The sequence below is a fragment of the Alosa pseudoharengus genome, unplaced genomic scaffold (assembly GCF_046254945.1).
Source record: "Alosa pseudoharengus isolate Yale_2024_CS ecotype anadromous, Long Island Sound unplaced genomic scaffold, YU_APseudo_1.1 YU_APseudo_1.1_scf_18, whole genome shotgun sequence".
NCBI classification, from domain to species: domain Eukaryota; kingdom Metazoa; phylum Chordata; class Actinopteri; order Clupeiformes; family Clupeidae; genus Alosa; species Alosa pseudoharengus.
The window spans coordinates 22301954-22322411 of NW_027468650.1; the positions used below are offsets into that span (position 1 = coordinate 22301954).

The 20458-nt window shown below is 42.4% G+C and overlaps 1 protein-coding gene across 6 annotated transcripts; it reads left to right on the forward strand.

The window, feature by feature from the left end:
* The first annotated feature begins 485 nt into the window (after positions 1-485).
* Positions 486-20161, forward strand: larp4b (La ribonucleoprotein 4B). Of its 6 annotated transcripts, none has more exons than XM_076290560.1 (17): positions 486-984; positions 2817-2953; positions 7880-8027; positions 8279-8404; positions 8610-8691; positions 9841-9977; positions 10117-10220; positions 10372-10482; positions 10689-10742; positions 10858-11067; positions 11188-11297; positions 12788-13072; positions 16269-16314; positions 16432-16617; positions 16761-16888; positions 17024-17135; positions 17460-20161. In XM_076290560.1, the coding sequence occupies exons 2-17, from the start codon at positions 2870-2872 to the stop codon at positions 17712-17714; spliced, it is 2178 nt and encodes a 725-aa protein (XP_076146675.1). In that variant the 5' UTR covers positions 486-984; positions 2817-2869; the 3' UTR covers positions 17715-20161. The 6 variants fall into 6 exon arrangements, with proteins under 6 accessions (XP_076146675.1, XP_076146677.1, XP_076146679.1 ...); XM_076290562.1 differs by having other exon boundaries at positions 17463-20161; XM_076290564.1 differs by having other exon boundaries at positions 12815-13072.
* Positions 20162-20458: the final 297 nt, after the last annotated feature.

Below are 20458 nucleotides of genomic sequence, written 5' to 3' on the forward strand. Positions count from 1 at the left end.
CCCTTGCGGACTGAAAGCAATGTAGCACTGTTAAGGATGAGTTGATCAGATCTCATTCACGTCCTGGGACAAAAATACTGTAATAATAATAATCCAAAAATGTCAATTCCCAATTTCAGTAACGATCCAAAGGGGTGGTCTAACTTCAGATATGCACACATTGTTTTGGAAGTATAATTGAAATATAATTCAATTGGTTCGTTATCGTTGCGGTCCACTCCTTACTGGTATTATTCATAGACGTGCAGTTATTTTGGGAATCTCACATTACATCGCAGACATTGAGATACTTTTAAGTAGATTACATGTGGAGAAAGTAAATTAAGAAAAGGAAACCAACAAGCTCGACAAACGTTGGCGTTGGTAAGAAAAAAGTTATTCTCTGTCATTGCTCGTATCGTGTATTTATGGACTCTTCGGCTTGCCGTAATTCATTTCGACCAACCGAAAAAATCCTGCAGTAAAATGAGGCGGGAGTTCGCTGACTCGTTTGGCTGCGAGTGTAATGGTTGCATTGCGAATCTGAAGATATGGGTGATGCATTACGGACTTGCTTTCGATATAATGCTGTCTAGCTTAATCTCTCCTGAGATGGAGATTTAGCCAGGAACAGTCCAGACGTTCTGCATCTCGTGCTTTCTATACAACCACCACTGACATTGCTACTCGAATTCGAAGAATAACATCTCGGACACTGTAACCGAGTAAGCTAGCTGTACTTGTAGCTAGCAAGCTTGTGGTAGCGACGTGTTTTGTTGAAGGAGTGTTTGTTGTAGTCTAAAATGAATTAAACTAGTAAATAGTTTTAAGATATCCAACTGTCAAAACACTATAGTTAGCCTTTGTAACGTCTTATTCAGTTATTTACGTGGTTGTGATTATCCGTTTCGCAATGTTATCTTGAGAAACGGGTTGACTTGACGAGTTGTCTGAAGCCAGCGACGCGGCCCAAAACAGTCACTCGTGTGGAGATAAAGCTGGCAGGTGAGTCGCCTACTAACATTACGTCTTCCATCCTAATATCAGAGTGAAATGGCAGTTGACGGTGTTTCGGAAAACGTCTGTATTGTGTACGCTGTTTAAATCACCATGTTAACAAGCAAACTTGCAATCATCTGGGAACGCGTGCTAAGTTACTCGATGGCATATGTTGAACGCAAGCAATATTGGCTAGCTTTTGTTGTTGCTGTGGCGTTTGCCATTAGCTTACACTAGCCAACTAACGTTAGCATGCTAACAGAAACCTATGTAGCCAGCTTTAATAAGATATCGCTAGCAAGCTATCATAGATCCTCGACGTAATACTAGATTAGGAGTCCAGGATGGTAAACCCTGTGAAGGCCAGCTCTCATTGTCTGGCGTGTTTGTAGCCGCAGCTAACGTAAAACATAATCAACAGTAAGTTTATAGACAGTTCGGTAACTTACAGTTTGGTTGCTGGCGGCACAGTCCGGTCTCCTATTAAGTGGACATTAGTAAGTTACCATAAACTATCAAGTTTGTTTTTTGAACTGACTAGCTAGCAGTGGTAGCCAACAGGTATCGTGGCTAGCTATAGATAGCCAGATAACGTTATCTTGGGGGTGTTTGTTTGGTTTATTGTGAGTATCCCTATTCCATTAGTCACAAGTACAATGCGCTATAACGTTAACGTTATTTTAGCTTTCTTGATTGCTAGTTTACAGAATGTTTTATTAAAGCGCTGGTTGACAAACGTCAGAGATACTTGGCTAGCCAGGATAACCAATGTTAGCTTGTAACTAACGTTGCTCTGTGCGACAGCTGTAATGTTACCACCATGTCATCTTAGTTGAGCTAAGTTTATAAATAGTCTAGCACATGCAAAATCCATAATTAACATATTGTTAAATTACTTATTTACTTGATGTTAGTTGACAAACTGCATGGACGTCTACATTTCATGCATCATAATTTGATCGCTAGCTTCCTAGCTAGCTAACGTTAACCTTGCTACCCTATCAGGCAACATTGGCTAGCTTGATCTAACATTTCCTCATGGCAGCCATGCTAGATATCGTTACCTTATTAGTATAAAAATGACATTAATGGCAAACTGTTAGGATGTAGCATAGGCTCTTGGTTGTTGAAAAACATGAGTCCAACCTAGATTACGTTAGCCAGTTGCCTCGAAGAAGCAATGCCAATCGTTGTTTTACAATCTAGAGTGGGATTACGAAAACTCAATTTTCCACTTTTTCTTTCACTTTAAACATTTTTCAATATGTGAAGATTCCTGTTAGGTTGAAAAGTGAACTAATTCTATCATAGTTTCACCATCTTAATGCAAAATCATTTATTGACTACCAGACAGTTGGATGTATGGTGCATGCATTTAAGTGGAATGACACGATGGCCACACCCCATAGGGTGCCCCTTAGAGCACCCGGTGCTTTGAACCCTTCTGTTTGTTTAATTATTTTGTTTATTTATTTTTTAGAACATTTTTGTACATTGTTTTACATGTTGGACTGCTGCAAAGTGAATTGGAATATCCACTCACAATTAAATGAATAGAATATATTAGACAGCCAGCCCACTATTGAAACTGTACTTTAAAAGAAGAAGAAAACTGATGTCAATTTGATTTTGCTCAATCATGTATCATGTGTTAAGATGTCTAAGCAGATATATTGCAAGAAGACAGAAAGAATAGTTTTGTAATGGTTAGATAATCATAATTTTTGTACTGTAAATCCTGCTATTTATTTGTAAGTATAGTAGAACCCCCCCGCCCCTCCCCCCACATACACACTCACACACACACACGTGTGTGTCAACTTTGTTTTCCTTCAAAGCTTCCTTGGTCTCCCAGAGTGTCCTCCGCAAGGAGCCAGGATCTGGACAGCTCATGACTTCGGACCAGGAAGCAAAAGTTATAGCGGAACCCCAGGTGCAGCAAGCACAGGAAGCCAAGGAAGACATCCCCCTTCTGGTACAGTATGACCATGACTTCCTCATGTATTATTTAGTCTTACCTGAGGCCAATCCAAAGAAGATTTGATGTTGCCAAGTTATCACAGATTTTAGTCTGTGGTGATTGGTAACAGGGTTTGTGGAAAGAAATATTCATGTTTCAGGGCCATGGCACACTGCCAGTTTGCTGATCCCATTCATGCAGAGTGTGTGCCTGCCCACCACACAATCCCACATGGGGGTTGGGACTTTATTTTTTGAGTGACAGGACCATGTGAACCCCTGCACAAATTTAAATGTGCTATTTTAGGGAAGGGGAGGGGGAACTTGAGCACCGACTGCCTTTCTCTCTCGTGCTCTCTCTCGGTGAAGCTAGTGAGCGGAGTTTCGCTTTCCAATTTTTACTAGTTTCTTCGAAAGAGTGTTATTTTTTTCTCTAGTAGTTGTATAATGGGCTGCTGTTTTAGTAAAGAAGTTAATCCAAACTTAGTCAGTGAGAGGACTGGTCTTCTTCAGTCGACTGTGCCTGAAGGCTCCCCTATTAAGGAAGGAACGAGGGAACATGCACATGCTATGGAAGGACTGGCTGACGTGAAGCTCTCTGAAAATGGGAACAAGCTCATCCCTGTGGATACTACTAGCAGCATTACCAAGGCAGCCTTGTCCACGAGACTCAGTCCAATTGAGAAATGCAGCAGCAGTGTACAGAATGGGAGTTTACTTTGGACCGAATCTGTTGTGTGTGAATCCTCTCTCAATAAACCTAGGTCCACTGATGAAAGACGAAATAGTGAATCAAGAGATAGAAACTTGGAGAAAACGGCCACGGATATCAAATTAATTCGACCACAGATCAAGCCGTGTACAGAGAGAGTTATGTCAAACTCTGTAAAAAGGAAAATCGCTGAAAATGCTGTTATGAGGGCAAACTGGTTCAAGGAGGGTACACAATCTGGGAGTTTATATATGCCTGAGACGAGCTTCAAAACATTACCTGGGCAATCACCTTTCACTGGTGCTCTTAACTTTGATAAAGTCAATTCACAGGATGCCTTTGTTGAGTCACTGGATAAGGATGGTGCCTCAGAGGATGTTTGTCAGGTTACAGCTGAAGCTCATGAAATGGGAATAGGAAAATCAGCAAATGATTTCACAGTTGGTGCGTATATCTCATATCAGCGTAAAGCCTCTGATATTATAGAGAAGTGCAACGGTGGAGATAGTTGTTTGGATGCTGGTGTTGCCTTGGAACAAGGTTTTAAAACGCGAACACAAAGCTTCTATAGTATTTGTACTATTGATGCGGATGACCTGGAAGGTGAGTGTGGGCAGGTTGTAGCGACCCATGCCCAGACTGCAAGAGAAATGGATAGAACACCAGTAACCATAACAGTGGGTGGTGAGACATCACCCTCTGCTGTAGAGTTTTTTGTGTCTTGTCCAGTCAAAGAATCTGTGTCTTTGGATTGCCAACAATTCTCCCAAGAGCTTGTAGCGACTTCAGTTACTCCATCTTCCAAAAGTGTACCATTTCTGTCTGTATCTCACAATGATGATCCAGCTCTCCCTGATCTCCTTCAGACATTTGTTTCCAAAGAATCTGTATGTAAACTTTCAGTTTTTGAAGATGAGGACCCATTTCCCTATCAGGACACTCGGAATGAAGTGCTTGCTGACCAGCCAGAGGTAAAAGACCATCTTGCGTTACTCCCTGATGGATGTCCTACTGGTGCTCTCATGGAGGTCACAGAAGATGCCTCCCCTGATTTGCTGGAAGGGAAGGGGCAGATGTCTTCATGTGAGTTGGGTGGAGAAGAGTCATGGCCAGTGGCGGAGCACAGCAGGGGCCATCCTGTAAACCAGCACGCCTCGACTAGTGTTTATGAGGTGTCCAGTTACAAGCATGCACAGCAGCCACAGTGCACTCCTGAGTTAAGTTTGCAGCTGGACCGTGAACGCACGGCACACATGCCCGAAGCCGCACAGAGAGATCTCCGCTCAGAAATGCCGTGCCATTTAAAGGTGGAGTCTGAGTTAGAGGATGATGTTGATGTTAACCTTGAAGGCTCAAGGCTGGCTTTGAATACAGATACAACTGGAGCTTCTTCTGAATGTGGTGACATGCTGCAGTCTTGCAGCCTCAGGGTCTCTACTTCCAACAAGGATGAGAACTTGGAGCTTCTTTGTGATAATGATTTTGCTGGTTTGCTCGTTCCAGAACCTGATTTACAGATATCAGGAATTGTTTCTCAGATGTCTGTTAAACAAATTGAAAATGACTCCACAAACACAAGCTCTGTTGTTGAGTGTATGACGAACATGCCATCTTTTGTGGCCAGAGAGTCACCTAATGAAGAAACTAATCACCATGCATTTGGCTGCTTTACAGAAGGCACCAAAAATGTACATGTATGCATTGAAGAAAGTGACGCAGCTCACAACCAATTGGCCGAAGCAAAGAGTGCAAAAGACAATTTAGACTTTAGAAATGATGCCATTGAGGAGCTAATAAGCTTAAAACTTAAACAGTATGAAAATTCTGATAGCCAGTGTGCATGCGTCGCACCAGAAATTTCTAGTGAATGCATTGACATAGGCCTCTCTCATTCTCAGGAAAATCCTGTGAATTCACAAAGTTTGCCTTGCGATGAACTACAGGAATCAAGTTCACATAATCCCGTTGTAAGTACTGAATGTAAGGAAGCATTAGAACATAGCAATTTGGACGTAAGAGGTGATGCCACTGAGGAGCATATAAGTGTAAAACTTAAACAGTACGAAAATACTGACAGACAGTGTGCATCTGTTACACCAGAGATGTCTAGTGCATGCATTGACATAGGCCCCTGTCTATTTCTGGAAAATCCTGTGAATTCGCAAAGTCTGCTTTGTGGTGATCTACTGGAATCACATCCACACAATCCCTTTGTAGGTACTGAAAGTGAGGAAACGTTAGAAAACTCTGTTGGTTCTGATGAAGGAATAGATAATGCCGTGCCTACTGTCACACCAGAGATTTCTAGTGAATGCATTGACATAGGCCCCTCTCATTCTCAGAAAAATCCTGTGAATTCACAAAGTTTGCCTTGCGATGAACTGCTGGAATCGATTTCACATAATCCCATTGTAGGTACTGAAAGTGATGAAACTTCAGAAAACTCTGGTTGTGATGAAGGAATAGAATATGCCATTCCCACCTCTGTCCCTAATTCGGTTGAGAAAAATGTAGTGGAAGAACAACATTCTGAACTTGGCATTAATGTCAAATGTGAAGATTTTGGTGACCTTTCCAACTGTTCCTCCCAACTTGAAGGAATGGATGAACCTCTCATTCCTGCAGTCAAGAAAAAATGTCCTCTCCTGGAACAGGTCAACCATTCTTCTGTCCATCCTGCAGATGTCTCTCAGCTGAGCAATATGTGTTTGATCCATGCAGAGGACACCTCAATTATGGAAAATTCTATAGTGGACTGTAGTACTGGTGACCAGCTTTCTGAACAGAAATGCATGCAGCCTAACTACCAGTGCAAACCTAGTAGTACTGGCGAATCTACAGAGAGGGACAGATTTGTGACGCCCGCAAGTCTGTGTACAGAACCTGGTGAGCCAGTGGACCTGAAACTAGATCATCTGAGTGTTTTGGATCTCAAGAGTGTAGCATCAGAACCACCACAGGTGCTGGTACTGGATAACCTGTTATCAGAAGACTTTTCAAAAAGCATGCAGATGAACCATTGTGGAGACGATGAAGAAAGAAACCTTGACATGACCCCTGAAGGCCAGTGTACCTTGTCAATGTCTGACATGCCAGAATCACCAGTTGCCATAGAAAGTTTTCCTCAGAACAGTTTTTGTCTCTCTGACACTAGGTCCTCATTGTCTGTCACCATGTCAAACTCCCTGGTTGAAATGAGTCCGGTACCACAATGTGAGCTGCTGAATCATCCAGGTCTGTTATATTCAGGGGAAGGAGAAGTAGTTGAGCACCGAACACTTCCTGTGAGTTGCATAAGCCAGCCCCTCCAACATGATGAACAGTGGCCAGCTGCCATTGATGAGAATACCACAGGCAAAAGCTCTACAACTGACATATTTAAGGGGCCCCTACTTGGCATGTGTGGCACGTTGTTTGGTGCTCGTGGAGTCGGAATGCAAACGGAATCTGAGGTCAGCGTGGCTTTGGAGCGAGATATCACAACCAGTGACTTTAGTCAGCCATTTGTTTCAGATGTGGAGCCAGACCAAGTGGATGCGAATGCCACTACGCCATCTTATGAGATTCACTTACTAAATGGGGATGCATTTGCAGTCCCTCCAGAGACTGCAGCCAGCACTGATGAATCGGAAGGTGAGCAAGGAATGCTCAACTTGGTCTGCAACCTGCTTGAAAAATGTGATTTCAACGAAGATGCTAATCCTAGCCAGTACCTTCCAGTGTGGTCTCAGGAGAATCAGATCACACTCTGCTCCGATCCAGCGTCAGGATATGTTGTAGAGACTGCTTGGGAACGTGACTTCTCTAACATGCCCCTAGGTGAAGATGGTGAAGAAACCACTGAGGATGAACTAAAGAATTTCCAGGCATTCATGGCAGCCCATTCATATAGCCTTTTGGCTCTTGATGGTACTTGTCTTTGGGACTGGCAGAGTGCTTATGATGAACTTGTAAGTATAAGCAGATAGCATTGGCAGATAATCGTGGCTTTAGATGCTATATGTAAATCAGTATTATAAAGGAAATAGTATTAGGGAGGACTATCACATGTGTTTGTACAATACCATGCATGCAGGTGCAAGTTGTCAAAAGGGTGCCATGCCATCATGGGCATAGCAAATTTCTTATGAATCGGCAATGTATGTAAAGTTGTTATTGCATGTATTGTTATACATTGTCATTTGATGCGGAAGTTAGAACTAATCAAATTCTTGTATCTTGTCAATTTAGGAGTCTGCAAAGGTCTCGGACCTTAACCCGAATGCAAAAGCATGGGCCAATCATGTTCCTAACCTGGAGGCCTCTGGAACAGCCTACTCGGACACCTTGCAGTCATGGCCGGAAACAACTAACGGCCCAGCAGACTCTGTGACAGAAGGTAAACCATAGTATTTAGTAGCAGTGTACTGTATTTGTGCAAGGATGTCACATATTATTTGTTGACAGGTGCACATGGAAATTATATCATTTTAAGAATGATGGCTATGCAGTTTCCATGTTAACCATTTTAAATCTTCAAGCTTATCTTCTCATTCAATATGAAATAATGTGTATTTAACGAATTTCACTTTGCATGAGTTGTGGTCCTTTAATTGCATCACCATGAAGGTAATATGATTTAATTACCAGGGTACGAAACCAGCTGTGAGCATCAGCATGCAACAGTCTCCATGGATGCCACCCTGACAACACCGGCCAAGCCCGTGGACATGGAGAGTGCTGCCAAAGACTCGAAACAGCAGCTCAACCTGGCAGGTACAGGCTACAGTCTGGACATGGCAACGTCTTACACATTGAATGTTTTTAGAATGAAAGAAACTTTTTCATGTTGTTGGAGTAGAAATAATATGTAATATTAGATGTAAGGTAAATGTACACACCTCTGTATTGTGCACTTTTAAATGTGGTTGTACAGTATGTTGAAATTCAGCACTGTGCCTTCTATGTTCTGCCTGAAAAGGTGGGAGTGAGACTGACCCCTCCAGCCAGTCTGAGGATCTCCGGGAGAAACTGAAGGCCACGCTGGAGTTCTGCCTTTCACGGTGAGTGGAAATAACTACTGATAATATGTTCCTCTTGAGACTCATTTCAGTCAGAAAACTAACACTACCAGAATTCCTGCTTAACTTTCCAGGAATTCAGCTGATCAGCTGACATTGTCAATGCAATTTTATGGTATTTGGCAGACATATTTGTCCTAAATAATTTTGGCAGACAATAAGATGAAATATCCTCTATATCTTGTCTGGTTGTGGGTAAAGGATCTAACATACCTGACTTATCATTGTATGATAAGGCCTCTTATTTTTAGCTGGTGACGTTGTGAAGGGGTCATTACTGTGACGTGGGGTAGTTTCCCTGATGCAAACAACTCAGTTATATGGTGTTAAATGTTGACTGAATGTTTTCTGTGTGCACTATCCTGTGTGTAAAAGTGAATTAGTCTTGTCAATGTTTTGAGTTTGTTTCTTTCTAAGAAGAGTAGACCTCACTGGCTTTGAAGTTGAATCTTGTTGGTGCTTTTGATTTGTCCATTAACTCGCAGAAAAAGTTTAAAAGGGGGGAAAAAAGCCTTACAGCAGGTGTTTTAAGTTTCCCCAACATATGTTACCAGATTCTAGTGTAATGTGACTACTTTTGTTGCAGTTAAACTGCTATATGTAATAATCATCAAATCTTAAGAACCTGAAACTGGATATGATTTGGTTTTCGTATATCATTATTTATATTCATCTGTTTATCAATAACAAAAAAAAAACATTTTGAATTTATGTTTATGAGATGTGTTTTTGTTTCCCGTTATGGTATTGCTGTCAAGATAGCTTGAATTGTGCAACCCAAAAACTGGCACCTAACTGTTCTGCCATTGAAGTGTCGTAATCCCCATTGAGACTCTGCCTTAATTGTTTTGTGGTGTTTTAAGCAAGGTTCTTGCGCAGCAAAGAGTCTTTTGTTTGTACAGCTTCTTGTGCATGTGTAGCAGCAAATGCCTGTGTGGGACTTCAATTTGCTGTTGTGGGAGTGTTTTTGTTCAACGCCAATCTTTGTTTTTGAGAGCTAAAGAATGTGTTTGGGGTGGACCTTGGGTGGGAGGGAGGGAGCAGAATGTTTTTTGTGAGGGCACTGAAAGTGGCTGGCGACTCTTTGGCCTGTTTGTTAAATTTGTTTGTTTGCTTAATTGTCTCTTTCAGGGAGAACCTCGCCAATGATATGTACCTCATCTCTCAGATGGACAGCGACCAGTACGTGCCAATCGTCACCGTGGCCAATCTGGACCAAATCAAGAAGCTCAGCACTGACGTGGAGCTCATTTCTGACATTCTAAAATGTAAGCATTGTTCCACCTTGGTGGCCAAGTACTCAAACCTATTATAAGTAGGTTTGATAAATGAAAACCACTGCTTTGTGTTGGTTTCTTTGCTCTCTATTCAATGTTTTTTTTTTTTTTGTGTTGCAACCCCCTCCAGCGCTGCCTCTGGTCCAGGTGGATACGTGTGGTGAGAAGGTGCGGCCCAATCAGAACCGCTGTATCGTCATCCTGAGGGAGGTCCCTGAGGCCACTCCAGTGGAGGCAAGCGTCTGTCTATCTTTGTCTGTCTGTGTCTGTCTGTCATTTCCCGACTGGATTTTCTCTTCCTTAAACAAAAAAACATTACTGTGGCAAGCCTGTAATTTGTCAGTCTGAGTTTGCGTCTGCTGATGCTACAGTTTTGGTCTCACAGGAAGTCGAAGCGCTCTTCAAGAGTGAGAACTTACCCAAGTTTATCAACTGTGAGTTTGCCTACAATGACAACTGGTTCATCACCTTTGAATCTGAGGCAGATGCACAACAGGTAAGTGTCTTCTTTATATGATCAGTTTTTCGAAAATTAGACTTAAAAATTGCAATATATTGCCTTTTGCAGAGTATTGAAATATATTGCAATACATTGAATCGTAACCCATGTATCCAGATGTGTATCGTATCGCCAGAATTTTTTATCCAATTCATATTTTGTTCCAGTAGATAAATCAATATCTTGTATGTTTGCTACTTCAGGCATACCAGTACCTTCGAGAGGAAGTGAAAACCTTTCAAGGAAAACCAGTCAAGGTAACTGTTCAGCCAGCCAAATGTCTTTCTTGTTTGTGTGTTTTGACAGCTCAGCCGTGTTGTCATTTAGAGTGCATGTTTGACTGATATAGTTCTCTTCCTCTGTCTTGTGTAGGCCCGCATAAAGGCCAAAGCCATTGCCATCAACACATTTGCGCCAAAGAACGGCTACCGGCCGGTTGAGGTGCCTGCTAACGTCCAGCAGCGCTACCAGTCCTACTACATGCCCCCCATCTATGGAGCACAGCAACAGTTTCCTCCTCTCTACAGACTGGTGGCCCCTCAAGGCTGGTCTACAACACAAGGCTACTTGGATCCCACCATGGTGAGTGCGCTGTATTTGCACCATTACTTCAACAGCAAAGACTTTTGTTTTTTTTTCCCCCTCTTTTTGATGGTGTTGTGCTGTTGATTTCTCTAATTTAGACTTTCTGTTTGTATGCAGCAGGTGGCTCCATTTCCAAACCCAAGCTTCATCAATGGCTTTCCAGGGTCCCCGAACTTCAAATCCGCTACATCCCCTCTTAATATAAGACCGTACGCCCCGAGAAACAGGTACCGTTGTTCTGCCGTCTGAACAATCCTCTCCTGGGGCCTCATGTAGAAAGACTTCCGTGGAATTCCTACTAAAACCTGGAAAGTACCGCACGCAAAAAAAAAAATGTAGATGTATGAAACTGCATACGCAGCAATCCGCGCAACTTTTCTTTGTACATCCCAATTAACATGAAATTAAGCGCACATGCATGAGCATTACACTCCACCCCCTCTCCTCCCTCAATCACACTCATTTTAATATGCTAACTAGAAGGCCACTCGAGAGCGCAGACCTCCGCGAAGACAAAATGGCCTATCCCGCAATATTAATAAGAATGAACTCATTTGTGGATCCATCCGTACCTGCTCCAAAATGTAATAATTGAAATCATCAAATTTAAAAAATAAAGTTTATTTCCAGTGAATGCGAGGTAGAAATGCTCTTATCCTACGAAATGGCAAGAGATGTGCAGAGCACGTTGTGGCAGAGCGTGACAGTGGCTACTAGGGTCAGACACCGTGGCAGATTCATTGGCCAGTCTACAAGTAGGTGACAGGGTTTGCATAATGGGGTTTGGTGGGCATTTGGACCATTACAAAATAACGGCATTATTTAAAAAGTCATTGAATCAATTGTGTCCCAAGTAAGAGACCACGCATCGCGCACCCGAAGTAGAATAGACAAAGTTGATCCAGGCCACCTTGCCACAACATTATGATTGCTAGATCATATGCCTATAATTTGCACACAAGTGTGAACAATAATGCAAATGCTTACTCGAGGAAAGTCAAAGTAGCCTATGCAGTCAATCCCACTAAGGTAAATGGCTTCAATTCGTGCTTATTAGTCAGGCTTTAGCTATTCACTTGGATCATCCTGTCCCATATGTATTTTTTGAATTAAAACTATCGGAGATATGAAGTGAAAACACCTGGCGAATGTTCACGGCATGGGTAAATGCGTGAAACCGACCCCATTCATCACCGGAAATGTTTGATAAGCCAGTCATCAACAATCGTGGAACTAAATATACCGGTATGCGCTGTCTCTAAATAGGTTTCACATTTCCTTTTAATTCTTGATCTCCTCTGACTACAGTTCTCATTATAGATGTAGGCTGTTGTATAGCTTAGTAGTATTTGCGCATGTTGCATGCCCATTTACTAGAAACCTACTTTGAAGTGTTATCATTTTTAATAGACCACATTTCGCAATATGCTGTGCAAATAAAGACCTAGACTCGTGATAAACTAATGTTGTTGCGCTGCATTGCCTCCAAGTGTCGCCAACTGACGATACACATTGGACATATAGTTGCCGTGGAGAAACCCGGGAGGAATGCACATTCTCACGCCCAGTTACTCTTGATACATCCAACTATGAGCATGAAAGATGGCGTACGCAACATTTTTGTGTGTACACAAGCTTTGCACATGAGGCCCCTGATGTTTTTTTTTAAATTCTATTGATTTATTTTTAAACTGGTTTTATTTGTGTTCATTCATAGTTTGTCTCTATCCATCTCCTTGGGCAGAAACCACAACAAACCCCATGTGCGTTCAAACACCCTGGGTCTGGACAGAGGTGTTGGGATCCTAGACAACCCTCCCCCCTTCCCCAGTTTCCCTGCAGACCGCGTGGCCAACGGGGCCCGCGCTCCTCCACCCCACCCCTTGGGCCCTGGCCGCACGCGCATGCCCACTGGCCTCCCCCACCCTCGCCGGGAGCAGGTTGGCAGTGGACGCATGGAGCCTAACGGGGCAAACTCTTCCATCAGCGCTGGCCGTGGCAGGTAACCACTTTAAAGAGTCTTGAGAGTTTAACTGCCCAACAAATTATTGTTCTGTCCATCATGAAACTCTTTTTTTTTGGGGTATCCTTAACTATCTGATTATGAATTTGGAGGATTAAGTATGGTGCTGTGTAAATAATACAGTTGTACTTTAGGCTAATTGCCTGCATGGAGAGGATTGTAAGACTTGGTTTCTCTAACAAGACATGCTTTCTATAACAAACAAGTGAGCTAATGTTAAAAGAACAGACACCAGTTTCTAACAGTATGGCATTTAGAACAAATATCATTAGCAGAATACTAAGCTTAGCCAGTGCAGTACATTGATCCTCACTATAACTGAAAATATTTCAGTGCAAACCATTTGTTAGCTATTCTAGAGAAGGTAAGTTAAGGCCATGTGCTATTTGGTCTCCCTGTCCCTGCTGGTTTCTATTCGCATTACATTATTTGGTTGGAAAACATCGCCTGTTTCTGTCATCAACACATAAGGAAAGTGCAAATTTTATTTACAAATGTCTCCAGGCAACAACACAGACCTTTGTTAAATTGGTCATTTTCGCTCTGCCATAAATGGACGTATACCAGATGACATAGCCACTTTGCTTGAAAGGGCATGCATGCATACCCTCATGCGTGAAAGACCACGTAGATGTCCTCTATTCACTATTGTTAAAATTCTTTGCTGTTTAAAATATTCTGTATTAGTTAATAATTGTACAAAATAATTTCAGAATTAATCTACTAATTATATTATTTAGTGATGCACTCTAAAGTTTTCTTGTCTAATGTATAACGTTAGAGGCTTAATGGCATCATAACTACAGGGAGAACTAAGGAATGTTGCGAACGTACCATGGGCGCAGCAGCACAGTGATATCACGCAGCACCTGAAAATAGTCCCCGTAGGCTATAACTTACAAGTTTGAGCTGCAGCAGATTATTACGCTGGAATGAAAGTATATTTCCATGTCATCAGTCTAAAAAATCGCCATGTTTAGGCTGGAGCTACAAGTGGTATCGCCTGACTCCGAGAACGGCTGGATGAACTGGAGAAAAGTAAAACTCAATTGTTAACTCGAGGGGAGGTGGAAAATGAGTGTATTTCCCCAAATGGTGGCGTATCCCTTTAAGGTCTTAAGCCTAACATGGTGTTAGTAAATTGATTTAGCCTAGTTGTGAAAGGGACACCAGGCAAGCCTGATGTTTTTTCTCTACGAAACTCCCCCTCGCTCGGTCTGAAGCCCTTTTCCTTTTCTTTGCGTCTTCCGTCAAGGAGGGTTTGCTGCTTCTTCACCGGCTCTGCCATTATACACACGTTTGCAACAATCTCTAGCGTTTCGTTAGCCTGCCTCTGCTGTAAATTGATCCTGCTTCGGTCGGGGGGTAGGTTACACCGAACTTGCAAGTGGGATATTCTTCCTACAGGCAGTAGGGGCGGGCAAGAGAGCCTTCATTCGCCCCGTAATGAGTCATTTAACCATATACCGACTTACGAAGATGATTAATTAACACAAAAACGTTGCCTTGTGTCCCTTTAAATTAGCTTTAGGTAAACTTAAGACTTTGCACTTCGTCCGTTATTCAATTGGGGTCTATGGGGCGAAATGTTTGTTTTCTTTTTAATGCTTTTAATCTAAGCATTAGTAATGGCGTGTATTAGGGATTAATAAATTACAACCATAACTATAATATGTACATAACTCCATATGCATTGTTATTGGAATATAAGTCATACAATGTGGCCTAAGTAATGCTAATTGTAGTCTTTATTTACAAACATTTGGGCATGCAACATTTGCATGTTTGCTCTGCTTTCTTCTAATTTTGTCCTTGTGGGTAGGCTGACGTTTGGCTATATTACCATGGCTCCATGTTGACATGCAATCAGTATTCAAACCAAAACAACTGCACCCTAGACTAAGCTATGACATATTTTAACTAATAGAAATATTCACTCCTTTCCTCGCTCACCCCATGCCATCTACTATCCCTGCCAGTGTTTCCCATACATTGACTTATTTGTGGCGGCCCACCACAGTATCAACATTGACCACCACACAATTATTTTCCATGTTGTACTAAATTGTGCTTAAATCTGGTTCATCATAACCACGCTACGCAAATTTGTTAAAAACTGTTGAATTCAAGTTAATTCTGCAAACCTACCCCCACAAATATAATTCAGTTTTGTGGGAAACACTGCCTGCCCAATTGATATCATCATGCACTCACTCTCTTTTTACTCTGAATGCACCAGAGAGAAAATGTTAGAAATTCATGAGTTTCATCAGGTCCCTTTCCACAGGTGTATAAAATCAAGCACCTAGATTATGAATGCAGACTGAATGGTACTTGATTAATACACCTGTGTAAAGGGACCTGATGAAACCCATGAATAGTACCTAGTAATTTTTTTCCATGATGTTCAGGTCAGGACTACTTTCCTGATAACTAACATTATAGTTGACTGATAGTTCCATGTTAACGTTACTGTTCCAGCCACATCCTGTGTTAGTATTGGTATGGTGTTACAACATTATAACACTATGCTATGGGCTGTTGGCTTGTTACATATAGAATGTATCTAGTTAACAGTTGTTTGTGATTACATCTGCATGTGATTATTTCAGACAGCGGTGAGTGATGGGCTATTGTAGCAATTTATAACAATCATAATTTATTTAACAACATAATTCATAACAATTTATGTCTTAATATGGGGGGGCATTTTGAGCATAGTTGAATTTGGGAGGGACATGTTCCCCTTAAAGCTGCAGTTGGCAAGATTTTTTTGATCACATTCACTGAAGCCAACACTATGCTCCAACAGAACAACATAAATCAGCAGGTTTTAAAAAAAAACCCGCACTTCTACCTCCACCTAGAGCCTGTTATTTCCTGGTTCTTCTGGTCCAATCAGAGCAGGGCTGTGTGAGATCTGACTGTCAATCACAGTCGGGTGCAGTCTGGTGCGCACTGATGAGCACAGACTCGATGAGGGGGTGCTCGGTGGTAGTGGGGGAGGGGCATGAGAGTTGCAAACATTCAACATTTTGGCTAAATCCCTTCAATCTGTCAGACTTGCCAACTGCAGCTTTAAAGGATATTATGATTATGACCTTGTAGAGCTGTGAAATCACTCTAATATCTGTTTTAGTTTTTGCTCACATTTTGCTCTTTTCTTTTCTCAAAGGAAAAATGTGTATGGCAATAGAAAGAGACGGGATGACAAGTTTACAGTAAGTGTGTCTTCTATTTGTGAGGCTTTTGCTCTGGTGTCACTGTGGAGCGAGTGTTTTTAGTGTGCTGCTCGCCCATCTCTTGGGCTAAACTCTGGGTGTGTTTGTTTTGGACAGCGATCCACCACGCAGTCCCCTCCTCCTGGCCCAGAGCGCGCCCCCTCGCCCAGCTTTGAACTGGGCCTGTCCAGCTTTCCGCCCCTCCCTGGCGCTGCAGGCCAGCTCAAGCCTGAGGTGAAGGCAGAAGTCCCCGCCGAGAGCAGACTGTCCGCTATCGTCACTGGAACCACTAAGACAGACAAGGTATCCCAAATCCACACCCTGTGGACTGTGGTCTTTTATATGTTCTTTTAATTTGTCTTGGTTTGTGTACGGCTATGGGTGTGTTGGTGTGAACGTTGTGTATCTTACTGGGTTTTTTGTCTGTGTTCTTTATTTTGGTCCAGCCCGTGAGTAAGGAACTGGTCAGCAGCCGTTCTGTGGCTTTGGTGTCTCCCAAAGAACTACCCCAACCTGCTGTGGCCCCGCCTGTCCAGGACGCTAAGCCGCCCCCATCTCCAGCCTGCTCCCAAGAGTAAGTCCCAACCATCACAGCCAGCAACCAGCTTCAGCCACCCATCAAAAACACATCCCACACATGACCATTTGTTCCTGTTGTTCATGTGCTTGGCACATCGGGTTCAAATGAGCTGTCGTCTTCTGTCTGCAGGACTCCGAAGGCTCAACTGGAGAAGCCCAAAGACAAGCCACTAACTGCAGATAAGACGGCGGCACCAGGCCCGTCACTGACCACTCCTACTCCGCAGACCGCCGTAGCTAAGGTAAGGGTAGGGGACTACCTAGGGCTTGGCAACCAGACTGCTCCTATGGTCGTATTCCACAGTTTCAGAACCACTGCCGGGGTATACAGTGTCATTGGTTGCAAGTTCAGTTCAAGTGCTTATTTAAAATTATCACCCTACTAGAGGACTAGCGAATAGAGGGTATGAAAAACAAAATGTGCTTCATTATATTTTCTGACTGCATTATTTGCTGCAACCCAAATGTTCTCATCCATTACCCTTTTATTAATTTGAACCCACCTTGAATCTTTCTGGATCTCCGCCATCTTCCTTGTGCAGTAACAGTGAGCTGTTTTCTGTTAGCAGGAGCCACGGAAGCCCAGCTACGCTGAGATCTGCCAGAGAATAAGGGAGGCTCCCCTCGCGCATCAAACCCCCCAAGAGGCCCGGCCGGCCTCCGGGGACGACATCCGGGCCCCTGAGTCGGGCGAGCCCAAGAGCAAGGACGCCAAGCCTCCTGCCGTGCGACCCCGTGAGGCGTGGAGGCCCCAGCCAGAGGGCGGAGAGAGACTTGGCACTGAGGCCGCAACCTCCTCCTCCTCTGCGCACCACACCTGAAGGGGCTCACCAGCTCCATTCCTGCAAGGACTGGAAGAGAGAGAAGTAGAACACCCCACTACCACCGCTCTCCCCAGTTTGTCAGGGCTGCAACATTAATAACCCCTACACAGAGACATGCGCGCATACACACAAACATATGAATACGCACACACATACTGCACATTCTCCCTGATTTCAGACTATCTCTGCTCTCTCCACTGATTTCTCACTAGTGACACTTCTCTCTCCTGCACCCCCACCCCCACCCTGCTGCTTTGCAATCCCAATCCCCCTAAGTGCATACGTGATAGCTTGTCACTGGAATCAGGGCTTGGAGGCAGAAGCACTTGTGAGTGCAGAGGCATTTTCTTTTTGTGTGTGTGAGTGTGTGTTTATGTTCTCTACTCTTAACATGATTTTTTTTTTTTTTTTTCCTTTTCAAGGACAATGATAATTAAGTACTGGCACAGATAGAAAGTATGTACTCTGAGTAGTTTGGCAAGAAGCTAATGCTTTTTAATGTAGCTACGTGTTGGTGGTAGAAGTGTGGAAATTGGGTTAGTGCTGAACACTTTTCTTTTATACATCTCTATAAATATATTTTATATAATCCTTTTTTTAAACCAGGGTGATGTTAGGCAGCACTGGTTTGGATTTTTTTTTTTTTTTACTTTTGTCCAACATTTTCCTTGAAAGCAGATGTTGTAGCCATGTTCTGCATGATTGAAACATTCTGGAAAAAAAATCTTCCCTCAGTTTTTTTTTTACCGTTTTACAAATCAGCACTGGAGAATTTGCTCGCTTTTTTTTTCTTTTTTAAGGAAAACTAAAACAATGCACCAGCACACAGTAATACCTTTTGAATCCTTTGTATTGGCGTGGTACAGTAGCTGGTGAGAAGTATTCCATTGTCCTGTGTATGATTTTTTTTTTCTTCTTTTTTTAAAAAAAAGATGTATCTAATTTTTGGTTTCTAATTTTAATTGAGCGCCTTACGTTTTGTCTTTTTGTTTTGTTATGTATGTTTTTTTTTTTGTTTTGTTTTTCTTCTTTCTTTTTTTAAATTCTATGTGGAAGTCAAAAGAACTGCACACTGATGAGTCCTCAGGGGGGCTTGGGCTAAGGGCTCAGGTAGGGTAGGGTAGAGCAGGGTTTTGTGGGGTGGGAGTTTGGGTGTGTTTAATGTGCCTAGCCTGTTTTCTGTCTTGTGTTGAAACTGGCATCTGTTCTCTTGAAGTCTTTTACTCATGCTGACGTGGTGCTAATGGGTTGTTTCTTCTGTAAGTTGTGTTTTTTTGTTTGTGTTTTCCTCTTTTGTGTTGTCAAAGTTTTTGGGCGTGGGGGAAGCCTAGGAAAAATACCATGGAGGGAGAAAAAAACCTCATGTCCTACATTAACTAGTCCGTCTCGACCCAATATTTTCGAACGATCCACACAGGACTAGAAGGTGTTCACTCTGACAGAAGCAAAGAAACTGTGTGCATAGTGGCATTCTTCCTTCACTTTCTTCTGCATGTTCCCCATCCTGCTTGTGAGCACGCCATTCTCGTGGGCCGTGGTCACCCATCGGTTTCGTTAATTTTCCCTTCGCCTTGTTGTCAAGTGTTGGTCTCTTCTCGTTGCTGTGTTCCAGTCAAACTTCAGTCGATATCAGGCCACAGAACGCCACCGGCCAGGTTCCTAATGGACGTCTTCCTGTCAAATAAGGGGGCTCTGAAGACCTTCTTCTCATCCAGTGCATCTCGCTTCTGATCTTCCTGCTTTTCCTTCTTGGGCTAACAGACACCAAGGTTTGGCCATTTTTGCTGTGTGACATGAATCACACAGATCTACAAGGTTGAAATTTCAAGCAGGGGATGGGGAGTGGAGGGTTGAAGCCCTATTATGAGAAACGATACAAAGGTTGAATTAAGCAGCCCCTTTGCAGTTATTTTTAAAATGTGCAGAAAAGGGTCACTATGTAAAAGAAATTACCATTTAAAAACTTGAATTTATTTAAACTTGAAAGAAGACGTTTGCCTTAACTGTTCAGCTAATCACTTGGAGTTTTTTTATTTTTATTTTCTTAGCTTTTAGCTTTCATCCCTTCTTTATACCCCCCACCCCAAGGGTTTTTGGAGAAAGAAAAAAAAAAGTTCACATAGCCTGTCACCTTGTCTTGCTCAGTTTCTGTTTTCTTTTCTGTCTTTTTCGAACTCCAAATAGCAGAGCACACTTGGGATTAAGTGAAGGAAGAAATGGAAGAATCTCATTTGGCTGTTTATTCAGTTCTTTGATTTTCTTTTTCTTTTTTGTAAATGCAAATAGTTGATACTGTATTAAATATGTGCACTCAGATGTGTGTACGATGTCTGTACAGATGTAAATAATTTGAAAAGAAAAAAAAATATTAAAGAGGTACCCTTACATTGGTTTAAAAGAGGAAAAAAAAGATGTATCAAAATAAATGTCAATGCTGAATTGGATGCCACAGACGTTCCCGTGTGAATTTTGTCTTGCTGCTTAACAAATAAGTTAAAGGTGTATTCCCTGTTTTTGGGGAAAGGTTATTGATTACCAGCCTTGTTATTACAGTCAATTTGCTCCTGAAGCAAGGTGTTGATTGGCTAGAATTTTTTATGGTTCCGTACAAAACCACTGTTTCCTTAGAGTCAGTACTGTGTGTTGGAGTGCACACTTACCGGATCACTACAAATGACTAAATTTGACCAAAAGTGTATGATTAGGATTACAATCATTGACTGTGCCTTTAAAGGGAGGGT

What these genes read in the sequence shown, in the direction of transcription:
- larp4b (XM_076290560.1), top strand. Translation starts at nt 2,870, where the DNA reads ATGACTTCGGACCAGGAAGCAAAAGTTATAGCGGAACCCCAGGTGCAG. An exon ending in ACAGCAGCTCAACCTGGCAG is followed by an intron (nt 8,405 to 8,609) that starts GTACAGGCTACA and finishes CTGCCTGAAAAG; the next exon opens with GTGGGAGTGAGACTGACCCC. An exon ending in GAACCACTAAGACAGACAAG is followed by an intron (nt 16,618 to 16,760) that starts GTATCCCAAATC and finishes ATTTTGGTCCAG; the next exon opens with CCCGTGAGTAAGGAACTGGT.